Source organism: Gymnoscopelus braueri, assembly GCF_963280865.1.
Source record: "Gymnoscopelus braueri genome assembly, chromosome: 6".
NCBI classification, from domain to species: domain Eukaryota; kingdom Metazoa; phylum Chordata; class Actinopteri; order Myctophiformes; family Myctophidae; genus Gymnoscopelus; species Gymnoscopelus braueri.
The window spans coordinates 23026665-23039839 of NC_137607.1; the positions used below are offsets into that span (position 1 = coordinate 23026665).

General features: G+C 43.8%; 1 protein-coding gene across 1 annotated transcript in view; it reads left to right on the plus strand.

Moving 5' to 3' along the window:
- Nucleotides 1-2812: 2812 nt before the first annotated feature.
- elavl4 (ELAV like neuron-specific RNA binding protein 4) overlaps nucleotides 2813-13175 on the plus strand; it is a gene marked incomplete at its 3' end in the record, with an annotated part of 107177 nt that continues 96814 nt past the window's right edge. Inside the window, 2 exon segments of the mRNA XM_080431654.1 lie at nucleotides 2813-2936; nucleotides 3831-3971. Of these exon segments, the coding sequence (XP_080287780.1) occupies nucleotides 2889-2936; nucleotides 3831-3971 (189 nt within the window). The 5' untranslated portion in view covers nucleotides 2813-2888.

The following is a 13175-nucleotide window of genomic DNA, read 5'->3' on the forward strand; positions in this document are numbered from 1 at the left end:
CAAAGCACTAGGGATAAAATAGTGGCAAGTGAGGGTCCTACACAGAAAAAACCTTGAGTGTTGGCTCAACCCTTAAGAGTGTAAACATGCACTTGTAAAGGCCATTTTTACAGTCACAAACTAGACATAAGCGTGACATAAACCTCACTCAGAACACTCATAATTGTGCTGTGTAGAAACGCCAAACTGTGAACGTCAATCACTTAAGACTATGAGATTATTATCTGTCTGTCTTAAAGAAGGTTCATAAACTAATTCACCTCTGTTGATCTAAAAAATAAATATCCATAAACTGACACATTTAGCCAAAATGACAATTCAAACGATACAGACCAGTGGTTTTTCAACCCTTTTCAATATTAAGGTCCATTATTTATTCGGCATTTGAGCCATGGACCACCATTTGATGATATTTAGCCTCTCAGACCCCCCAAAAAAAAGCTACCGTTGGATAAGATTTTGTCCACAATTCCATGTTGTATTGATGTTGGTACCAATAGGAGAGATACAAGTAAGACGCGCGAACGCTGGAAGCGAACGCAGCTCGAAAATATTGTTTATTTACGGACTTGTAATCCGTGTTATTTCACTGTGATGGGGAGAGAACATTGTGTGTGTGTGTGTGTGTGTGTGTGTGTGTGTGTGTGTGTGTGTGTGTGTGTGTGTGTGTGTGTGTGTGTGTGTGTGTGTGTGTGTGTGTGTGTGTGTGTGTGTGTGTGTGTGTGTGTGTGTGTGTGTGTGTGTGTGTGTTGCATTTAAATCAGAGCATTGTCTAAATTCCTGCACTCTGGCGCCCTCTACATAGGTAGTGCATGCACACAGACACACAGACAGACAGACAGACCCACAACCTGAGCAGGGTTACATAGTAAGCTCCACTTGGTCGGAGGCGCGCCTCCTTCCGCGTTCGCAAACAGGCAAACGTTGATCAAAATAACAATTCTTCTACGTTCTCTGTGTGCAGACTTCTTGTGAATTAAGTAATGCAGATGTTTAACAATAATTTAACTCTTGAGAGAGTAAAATGAAACCAAATGGACCCGTAAGGGTCCATTTGGTTTCATTTTACACTCTCAAGAGTTAAAGGTCTATAAGGCTCCATTTGGTTACCAACTCTCCATCATTTAGCTGGGGACCACCTGGAACCCCCTCATGGACCACCGGTGGTCCCCGGACCACTGGTTGAAGACCACCGATACAGACAAATACAGCCCAAACACTGTGAATCATTCTGTCTTAAATAGATGTGATGGGCCGTTATTCACCGACAGCCCATGATGCACACACAGGTATACACGGCATTGCCGGTGATCTCACCGTGACATGGCTGTCCCCACCCACCGCTCATTCGTTCCTTTGTCGGGAACCCCCAGCCATGCGACTGTAGCGACGAGCATGCTTCGTCATCTCCGTCGCGTGCCACACCCTGCTGTTTGACAGGGCTGAGAAAAAAGGACAGTCAGCTGACCTTGGCTGATGGTGGCGCTCACATCATCTCAGCCATATATCCTCTCTATTATAATACCTCTGCCAAATATCACCGGGACTTTCTTTGTTTTTACAGTCATTTAACTCTGTAACCAAATGGACCCATAAGGGTCCATTTGGTTACATGTGTTCACTCTCTGAGTTACAAGTCTGAGGATTTCACTGTGGTACCTTTGCTTCCAGACTCATCTCTTAATATTGTTCAGTATATATAGGTTAAACTGAACTTTTCAGTGTGTGCATAACGCAGCAATTTGACAACAATTGAATCCACAACTTGCTTTTAGGGCCAAAATTAGATAACCAAGCAATTAGTCAATGAATTAGTCCAAGCCACTGCAACCCAGTCTTTTTTTTATCCACAACTGTACAATATTCTTTACTGTACAATATGTTTTTAAATCTAAAATCCTGGTCAGATAACAGAGGGCACTGCTGTAAAAAATGTGCTGTTTACATAACGGTGTACCATAAATAACTGTGTATATCAGTTATGGACACACACACACACACACACACACACACAAGCGTGGAATGTAACAGACAGGAGAGGCAGGGAGAGAAAGGGATGTGGTGGCGGCGGTGTCACTGTTTCCTAGAACAGTCTGCCCACCTTGTGGCAACACAGCGAACTGTAGCTGCATCAATGCGTGAGCCACGGAGGAGAGAGAGAGAGAGAGAGCGACACAAGCAGGGATGGAATGAGAAAAGAGGGGTGAGAGAGAGAGCGAGAGAGGGAGGGTGAACGAAGGAGAGAGAGAGAGCGAGAGGGAGTGATAGAGAAAGAGAGAGAGAGAGAGAGAGAGAGAGAGAGAGAGAGAGAGAGGAGGAGAGTTTTAAACTAAGAGCTATGTTTTGGGACTGGCTAATCTGCCAGTGAGCAGTGTGAGGATCGGAGCGTATTGTGTGAGCCAGTGTGCGGGGGACAGATAAGGGAGCCAGCCAGCCCGTCAGCCCGACCCACCGACCGACTGCCTGACTGCCTGTTTTAATGTGCTGACTCTGGGGAGATAAAAAAGAAAAAAACACAACATATTGACTCCACAGACGTGTGCGGAGACCCTGGGCAGAGAACGCCACTACTACAGCTACAGCCAACAGAGAGGTGCACCAATAAGACGGGGGAGAGAGAGAAAGAAAAGAAAAAGAGAAAAAAGGGACTGACCAAACCTGAGCAAAATCTGAAAATTAAAGAGGATTTATTCCCTCTGTTTTTTTTTCTCCAATTAATTTGATTTTTTTTTTCTTTCTTTCTTTCTTTGATTTTTTTGTTTTTTGTTCCTGGGACTGTGATTCTCACGTCAAGTCAAGAGAAAGGGAGGAAAAAGAACTGAAAGGGGAGACCATCTGAAAAGAGAAAAAGAAATAAGGAGCGGAAAAAAGAAGCACCGAATTCGAAGATGTTCGAAATAAGCCGAACACTCAACGCCGCTTTGTTGAGCAATGAGGTAAAGAAATCTGGATTTGTTCATTCTCTTCCACCTCACCTGTGTCATGTCTGCTGCCAACCATTCTGTGTCATGTTTGTGCTATTGTACAGTACGTCTGCGTGTGTGTGTGTGTGTGTGTGTGTGTTCGTGTGTGCGCGTGCTTGTGTGCGTGCGCGTGTGTGTGCGTGTTTGTGTGTGTGTGCGTGCGTGTGTGTCCGCACATTTCTGTATGCTCATAGCCAGAAGACAGAGAGGCTGATTGAATGATAACAGCGGTGGGTTTTATAGTGCATCACCCCGGTGCAGTGGACGGTATACGGACGCAAAAAAACAAATTAAGAAAATGGATTGCTACGCTTCTCACACTCATCCTGGCTTGCAGTAACCAATGAAAGGCTAATAGGACCCAGGCTGTTCCAATGTGACATTCACTACTTTATACCCCCCCCCTCCCCATCTATTTGAACAAAAGCAACATAGCTATCAACGACAGGCTTGCTTGTGAAATTGCTTCACCCAGGGCTAAAAAAGAAATTGTATGTGTGCCTCCCATGTACACGTATGTGCAAGTTTGAGCGCGTGTGTGTATTTGTGTACGTACGTACGTGCGTGTTCACACAAGCATTTGTGTGAGAGCATAGTGTTCTGTAATCCCCTCTGCCTCCTCTTTCTTCCTCAACCCCCCCCCCCACCCCTTTCTGTCCTTTACCATTCTCTCTCTGTCCTTCCTACCTGCTGTTATCTGTTCTTCCACCCCTCTCTCTCTCTCTCTCTCTCCCTCCCTCCTCCTCCTCCTCCCTCTCCTCCTCCTCCTCCTCCACCACTCCTCCCGTGTCTGTTGTATGAGCCTGTGTGTTTGTGTGTGTGTCTGTGTGTGCGTATGTGTGTGTTTGTGTGTGTTCTGTGAAGCAGCATCTCAGGATGATGGCGAGGTACGGGCAGCTCTCGGGACTAGCAGCCAGTGGCACGGGCTCCGTCCCTGAGACGCACTCGCCGCTATTTCCTAGGGATCTCCTGTCATCGCCGGCCCAGCTGGGCTACAGGTCACCCCTGGTAAGAGGATAGACAGACCAATATATATATATATATATCTATATTTATATACCTCCATCTCTTTAATCAACACACGGGCGAGCGTATAACGAGAACAAGACCGAGGGATACATTGTGTGTGTGTGTGTGTGTGTGTGTGTGTGTGTGTGTGTGTGTGTTTAAGGAAGACAGAGAGAGAGAGAGAGCGAGAGAGAGGCAGGAAGAGAACAAATCAATTGTGGGATCCTGACTGTATTCCCGGCGGATTGTATTAGTAAATATTTATGTTTTTATGTTTGTTCAATTATGGCCGCCTACTCCGTCTTTAGCCTCTGCCAGTCAGTCTGTTATCATGGGAATTGGAGGTGCGTGTGTGTGTGTGTGTGTGTGTGTGTGTGTGTGTGTGTGTGTGTGTGTGTGTGTGTGTGCGTGTGCGTGTGCGTGCGCGCGCGCGCATATGCTTGCACAATTCACCCCCATATGCGCTTGCGCGCATTTGTGTGTGCATGCGTGTGCGACTGTGCGTGTATGTGTGTGTGTGTGTGTGTGTGTGCGTGCGTGTGTGTGTGTGTGTGTGTGGCCGCGGGCATGTGTTTATGTGTAGATGATGTGTAGTTAGTTGTAGGGTGTAGTTAGTCAGTGTCTGCAGTGTATGCATTAAGGTAGAGTATTTTCACTCGTATTTTCCTCCTCCTGAATTTTTTTTCATTTCTCCGCTAAATGAATAAAAGGACAACAGCGTTGCACATACTGCACATTTGAAAGTTGAGGACAAATATCTATATATATATACGCCATACAAAGACTGTTCTGTTCTCAATAAACTAAGGATGTGGGGTTCCAACACTTTCACTTTCATGTCAGTCCAAACAACCGTGTTTTAATGTATTCATCTAACCAAATGGATGGTTATCCATTTGGTTAAAATTAACGCAGAGGATTTGTCTGTGTAGTTGAACCATCTGTCAGGTTCGAGTCAGCAGGGGAAGCAGGTACATATAGATAACTTGGATATTTTTGCCCTTGCATCAACATTACTCGGCCATTTACATAGCAAAGATGAATTCAAAGGGAAGGGAAGGAAGGCATGGGAAAAGGGGCATGATGATAAAACCCCCCTGTGCATTTTAGGCAAAGCGGTGTGAGAAAAAAAATCCCTGACTCGCTGCGTTAAAGCGTCATGAAGCTCTGGGTGTCTAATCTGCTGTAGGCTCTTCATTGGTTCGTTTCCCCCTTAAAAAAAACTGGCTCAGATCCCCCACCCCACAGCCTCTCAGAAACCTTCAGCAACCTCAGTCATGCTGCTGACTGTACATTATCAAATCCTCAGTGTTAATTTGAACTCTGAGAGGTTTACAAATGTAACCAAATGGACCCATGAGGGTTCATTTGGTTACATTTGTGCACACGAGTTACAAATGAATGAATTGTCACTGAGGGATTTTACTGTGTGCTTTATGCAAATGCACGAGGCAGATGCATTGGGCTAAAAATGCATCTGTGAAAACTTTCAGCTTTCAAATTTTTATTTTCTTCATTTTCTTTTCCGGCTTTGAATTCTCACAAGGGTTCAAAGCGTGTGCCACCATGTTCTGTCGTGACCGTGCGCCATGCACGCAGAATGATATCTCATTGCAGAGACCATTTGCCGACCGAGAATATTTCTTATCTGCTTCTTGCATAAAGCTGTCAGACTGCAAATCGTTTGTTGAAAGCAGTCCTAATAATTAACCGAGGTTATTATGTGTGAATCTGAGATTGAGATTGTGACAAGGTATTTAGATTAATTTTTATCAGCGCTGTTGCTGACTGAATTACAGAATTGGACGATCTTACTTAAAATGGTCCAATCCATTCCCTTTTGTGCCACGATAATCATATAGCAAGTGTTAAATTATAATAAATGTAACTGGCAAACATACAATACAGCATGTAAACGAAAAAACAAATTCTGAGCATACGTTACTTAGGATTGAGTAAATACTGTACATTACTAAATAGACTTTTATATTCCAAGAAATTATGGGTTTGTAACATGTCTTTTTGTATAGTTGTTTTGCCCATATGTAATTAATGTATGTGGCTGGTGATGGGGTGTGACCGTGTGTGTGTGTGCGTGTGTGTGTGTGTGTGTGTGTGTGTGTGTGTGGTGTGTGTGTGTGTGTGTGTGTGTGTGTGTGCGTGCGCGTGAGTGAGCGCACGTGTGCCTGTCTCTGTGTGTGTGATTACCCTGGTTAAAACAGACCATCGTTATGGTGATTAATGGTACCTTCATTAAGCACAGCGAGATCATTTGCATACATTAGATAAATGTGCTGGAAGATTCTGGTGGTTTTGGCTTGTAAAGCCTTGAAAGGCTTGTTGATATCGAAAGGAACAATTATGGTAAGAGTGGAGGAAAATAGGACTGCCATGCTTCTGTGACTGCATCCAAATCTGTGTACGCTTTATGTGTTCACCAAATATGGGCTTGTTTTGTCTCCAGCTAAAATATATCATTAATAATAGGGGGAAAAAAGGATCTACAGTTAATGCATTTAGGTGTAACGCTCAAATGACATAAATCAAGTCTTTTAAGAGACAACATGCTATTGTGAATGATGGACCAATCCGTCAGTATATAACGTTTTCATCCTTCATCACGAGCCAAGTTTACGGTTTACGCTCCCTTCGCTGGCAGATCTGAGCGTTGAGTAGTTTTGCGTATATGTGTCTGTGCAAATGTGCACACTGTATTTGCACGAGCATACCTGCATACTGTGTGTGTGTGTGTGTGTGTGTGTGTGTGTGTGTGTGTGTGTGTGTGTGTGTGTGTGTGTGTGTGTGTGTGTGTGTGTGTGTGTGTGTGTGTGTGTGTGTGTGTGTGTGTGTGTGTGTGTGAGAGAGAGAGAGTGTTAGATGGCAAAAAAAAGTGTGCTTAAAAGGTACATTTAAAAACAAATGTTTGATATGTACTGATCTCCATCATCAAACGCTAGAGCAAGGCAGAGCAATGCAGAGTGCAAGAAGCCGGTGACTTGGAAGCAAACTGACGTTGCTTTGTTCAAAATGAGCATCTGCAGTGTCAGGGCAGTTCTTGTCAAAGGAGGATGGAGAGATCTTAGCCGTGTATACCATCTCTGATAAGGAGTGGGTGGGGTTAAAAGAACGCGCAAGGCAGCCGAATCGCAAATGACTTCCTAATTCTGTCACTGAGATATAATTTTTCCAAGCCCCATATCTTAGAACCTGCAGTGCGCCCCGCCATGCTGCAGAGCTGAATGTTGTTAATTTCTAGAGAATTTTCACTGATTACCTACTGCCGGCAGCTGCTGCTCTGTATGTGACACTGGGTTTTGTTTTGGCAACTCCAGTGTTTTCTATTTCAACATTTCTTTCTTTTTTTTTTCTCTTTCTTTTTTCCTCCTATTTTTAAATGTTTCCCTTCAAACTCATCCCAGGGGGGTTCACCAATCACCATCAGGCTAGGATGAAAAGAGTGGGTAGCTGGCAAATGTATGTAGCTGTATCGACAGCCAGGAGACAGTTAGGGGTCATCTCTATTTCACAACAATGATTAGCTCCTTCCATCTGCCGCTCGCAGCATTTCCCCCCTTCTTTGATTGTACTGTTTCTGTATAACTAGGAAATTGGACCATTTATGCACGGCGACCACGCCGCCTCCACGGCACAAACAGGTGCAGTACACTTGACAATAATACAGGAGGAAAAACAGAGTCATGGTGGGAGAAAAGGAGATGGAGAGATAAGTGTAAAAAAATATTACAAATTAATTTCTCTAAACCCTGGCGTCCCTATTTTGGGGAAAATGTGATAATATATAATAATTCCAAAATGTACAAAAAAAACGACCTATTTAAAAAAAAATGCAGATCTACAAGATCACAACCCGTCGCATAACGTGACTCGTTATGAACTTGTAGATCAGCTATCTTCACTATTTGTTGTGCATCAAAGTATGTACGGCTTTAACTTTCAACAACAGAATCATAGCTACTTTGAGCTATACATTTGCACTTACTTAACATATTACAGTAACAGGAATTCTCAAAGACTCAACACTAGCTGCAGATCAGAAAATAAATAGCAAGGGCAAACAAGAGCATCTAAACCCTACAACATCATTCATTGTGTCAGTTGTGACTGTTAACTGGACTTTTAGGGAGACATTGCGTTCCTTTGCAGAGTTTCTATCATCAGTATCTTATGCTGTTTGTTCTCTAACTGGTTATTAGGGCACAGCACATTAAATAACCTATTGCATCAGAAACTGGAAGGTGGTTGCAGCTATATTAGTTGATAGAAAAACATGTACTATGATATAGCGAGGAATTATTATTGTAATTGTGTGTGTGTGTGTGTGTGTGTGTGTGTGTGTGTGTGTGTGTGTGTGTGTGTGTGTGTGTGTGTGTGTGTGTGTGTGTGTGTGTGTGTGTGTGTGTGTGTGTGTGTGTGTGCGCGCGCGCGCTCGTGCGCACATGCTGGATATGAGCACATGTGGTGTGTCAGTTACAGGGGGCAAAGAAAGGCTGAGAGATACTGCAAGGATGGCCTGAGGGCTTCAGATTTGTTGGAAGAGCTACGGCCACTCGGCCTGTGTGTGTGTGTGTGTGTGTGTGTGTGTGTGTGTGTGTGTGTGTGTGTGTGTGTGTGTGTGTGTGTGTGTTAGCTGGACTACCAGTGCTGCAGGGGGGGCCTAGTGATCAGCAGCTGAGCCGGTGCCCCGCTGGGAGCCGTCACTGCTGAGTGGAGCAGGTGTCTGCAAACACACAAACACACACACACACACACACACACACACACACACACACACGAGCGCCCCGCGCATGAACGTTCAGACAAACAAACACACGAAACAGCGAACTTGCTGTCTGTCTCAGTCTCATCTGCTTGCGATGAGTCCTTTTTTTCTCTCACATACCAACCCTATAATTGACGCTGTCTACAGGGTGCATTTCAGCGTGCCTTTCATCATAATTACCATTTTCTTTATCATTAGTTGTGTTTTATAACCGTTGGCCCATATAGAAAGATATAAAGACGGGGTGTGGAAGAGATGCATAAATGATAGTCTGTCCTTTGGAGACCCGGCTTTACAGCCAGTACAAACACCCACGCCCAGCCTTTAAGGTCAGCTTCCTATGTTTGGTCACCTTGACCTGGAAGTGATGACCTGTAATTTCATCCGAATAGCAGAGAAGGGTCAGGGCAGAGCTCAGAGCTTCTGCGTTCCCCCCCCCCCCCCCCCGACGTGCTAACTGTGAAGCGCCTGATATATACTTATAGTAGCCCAATCCACAAGCTCACAGCGCGATGCATTGTAGGCTTGTAGATCGGCTATTTCCAGTGAGCGATACCCACCGCCACGTTGCAGCTATGTATAACTCATGCTTATAAGCAACATATGACAGCAGTCTGGTCATCCACTGACTGCGTTGTTGTGACACACAGAGTAATTACATTAGAGAAGACCGTGGCAGTGTAAATAAGTGTTTGAAGGCAGCGATCTGCCAGTGATAGCAAAGGGAGAAAAAAGTATACTAAGAAAAATGTTTACAGTAGTACAAAACCCGCTTGGAGACAATTATCATAACACCTATTAATATATGCATTGGTGGAGGATAGATTCGTGACGACCTCATGACTCTAACCGCTGTTTCACCACGAGGTAAAGTTCATAAGTTTGAATAAACAAACTATTATCTTACCACCTGCAGTTCATTTTTCCTCTTTAAGTCCAGCTACAAATCCCTGTGTGAAGCTCCTTTTTTCTTAACAGAAACAGCTATTAAATTAATTACAAAGATGAATATATTTGCTTTCTTCAAGACTTGCTTTATTTGCAGGCATTTCGTGTCTTTCGGGGGCCATTTTAAGAGCAGAGGAGTCAGGAGTAAACACAGCATAATATTATTCTATATTGGACACTGATGATGGGAAACGATATTTGAATGATTGTGAGCTTACCTCGACATGATGACAAAGAGCACTATTTCTCCCTTCCACTCAGAATTGATAGTTTCTAAGCCAATGCCTTTTTATTGATTCACTAATTGCTGGGGAGGTAAAGTGTCTGCTGCTGCCATGAATAAATAATATATGGTTGACACATGTGCATTATCACCCAAGGAGTGGCCAGCGAAGTTGCAGCTCTAGCTAGCCATTAGCGCCAAAGAGATATAGCTAATAGACAGGCCCTGGATAAAATATGCTGCTTAAGTGGTTTTAAATACCTGCCAAACTTGGGCTGCAATTGATTTTTCCAACGGTAATTGATTAGTCAGAAAGGAGGTTGTTCCACATAAGGCCCACTACATCAAGCTAAGATATATATACGGTAGTAAATTACTTTACAGCTATTATTATACAGCTACAATCTAGCTGTATGATAATCAGGTCTGGAGCTACAGTGCTTGCTCAGGATCTTGCCACTGGTGATGCCAACAGCTCTCCATGTAACCCTGAATAAGATGCAGCAATGGTATCACCCAGTAGCTATCCAGTCCCATTAATAATGAATGTAGTCTAACAGCGGCATTTAGTTTTGAATGTTAACCATGGAGTCTGCCCTGAGCCGAGGCATTTGTGACAAAAATGTTAAATACATTCATTAATGGATTAATACTGATTACAGGTGCTGAAATATATCAGCGGAATGTCATTATTTTTGTTCTCACCTCCCATATCACCCACATTACGTTTACCAAGGCTTGCATGTGGTGTGTGGGGGGGGCAGCAGTGGCTCAGGGGGTAGAGCGGCCGCTTGGGAAACATAAGGTTCCCTGTTCGAACCCGGAGTTGGTGTCGATGTGTCCTATATGAGCAAGACACCGAACCTCTTAATTGCTCGCAATGAGCAGCTTGGTGCCTTGCATGGTTTCTTCCGCCGTCGGAAGTACATCGAAAAGCGCTATAGTATTATATATACTATAGTGTGTGTGTGTGTGTGTGTGTGTGTGTGTGTGTGTGTGTGTGTGTGTGTGTGTGTGTGTGTGTGTGTGTGTGTGTGTGTGTGCGTGTGCGTGCGTGTATAAGAATTCCTGCATTCAATTCGTATTCCAATGTACTTAATCAACCGCTGCAGTATTGCTCCAATGGTTCTGAATAGAGTAGGACTTTCCTCATTATAAAATTTGCAATATTAGCCATGATGAAATGAATAAATAATATTTTTTCATCAAACAACAAAAAGGCTTGATGATACAAGTTACATAAAATGAAATATCCAACATGTTACGCATTTAAACTGAAAGGCAGCTGAGTTATTGGTGTGTTTGTGATCCACTCGCTTGCTTTTTTTTGTCAAGCATGAGAAAGAGCAGTTAAGCATGAAGTGACATTTGGAGAAGTGGATTTGTGCCGTGTGGGCATGTTTCAGTCCACACAGCGCTGTGGGGCAGCAGCCCTGTGAAGGAATCCTGCATGTGCTTCATTCCAAAAAGAACATTCTTTCCCCATGCACCAAAAAACACACAAAAAAAGGCCTTCTTTGGCCATTTAGGCATATCTGAGAGAGTTAGATCTAGTATTTTCCATCTTGGCAGAAATCAAAGTGGTGTTATTACACAGATTTATTGAGGGCACCAAAGAGGAGATGCTCTTCTGGAGCGCTACGGCGCATGAGCGAAGAAACAATCCCCACGAAAGACGGAAAGGCCAGGGCAATAAGCAACGGTCGAGAGAATCTCCTCTCCCATGAGCAGCAGCCGTGTGTGTGTGTGTGTGTGTGTGTGTGTGTGTGTGTGTGTGTGTGTGTGTGTGTGTGTGTGTGTGTGTGTGTGTGTGTGTGTGTGTGTGTGTGTGTGTGTGTGTGTGTGTGTGGGGGGGGGGGTGGGGGGGGTGTCGTGATTAAAGCCTCCACCAGATGGACCACAGTGGTCACCCTGCCGAGGCATGGTTGTTCCCCGACCGGGATCAAACGTATACCGGGGCCGCCACCTCTACCGCCCCACTGCCCGAAAACCCACCGCCGCACTCCATGACCAAAGGACCCACCACAATGCAAGCTGCCCACTGCTTAATCTCACGCAGATCAGACATTTCCCACTTTATGGGTTATGGATTATTTTACACTTTGGCTATTCAAAAATAGCAGATATACAAGCTCATAGCGCGGCACCGAGTGCCGCGCTACGAGCTTGTAGATCTGCTATTTTTGAAAAATTATGAAAATGTGTGCAAATCTTTGAATATATATTGTTTAAAGTGAACATTTTTAACTCTATTCTTTGCTTCTGGGGGGTTCCTGGAACAAAACATTTCGAGATGGGGGTCCGCGGGTCACATACATATAGTTTAGGGGGTCCTTGACATGAAAAAGATTGAGCACCACTGATATAGAAACATACGTTTTTTTCAGAAAACTGTTGCGATTTAGGAGACATGTAGAATCGGCTTCAGGTCTTAATGGGTTAAGCGTAATACAAAATAAACGTTTCAATCAACTAATTGAAATGAATTACACTAAATAAACGTCACTGTTTCCGCTCAATGTATCTGTATCTACGATCATGTCATTATAATTACATTCACTATTAACAGATAACATTGGCAAAAACTAAACTGAATCCCGTGATCATTATGTACAAGAAGCACATACAGGCCGAGGTGTTGAATGTCACCCCAAACTGTGGACCCCTCTGTTGTCCAAATGGACTCTAATCCACCGCAGTCCTGTTGAGAATACATGCTCTGTGCCAATATTCCTGCCAGGCCCAACAGCCAATGCACATAGCTAAGCCTCTCTGGGCACTCCTGCAAGCTTCCTTTCATTTCTGGCTGCAGCCCGGGACCAACTACTCTCATTTCCCACCCCCGACTATGAATTAAGAGCAAAATGGCTGCCCTGAGAACATTTTGTCAAACCTTGTTTGTCTGGTTCCTCAAAATGTGTGCTTCTTTATAATTCTGTTTACTACAACATTAACTAACATTTAAAGCTGCAGCCTAATGTTTTCCTCGAGAACAGATGGTTGAGACAACTTAGAAATCGAAACAAAAACAGAAAGAAAATACTACTGTAATTTTACTACTCATTTTCTTTCCTTTTTTTTTTTGTTTAGCTGTATCCAGCACTTCAAGATTCAAGAGGGATTATATCTTGAATCTTGGACGTTGCTAAACCTTTCACCCGTATGCTAAACTATTCACCCCATAACCATTTATTTATTATTTTTGATTTAGTTTAGAGTAGCCTGAGCGAGCTCTCACTCCCTATTTCACAGT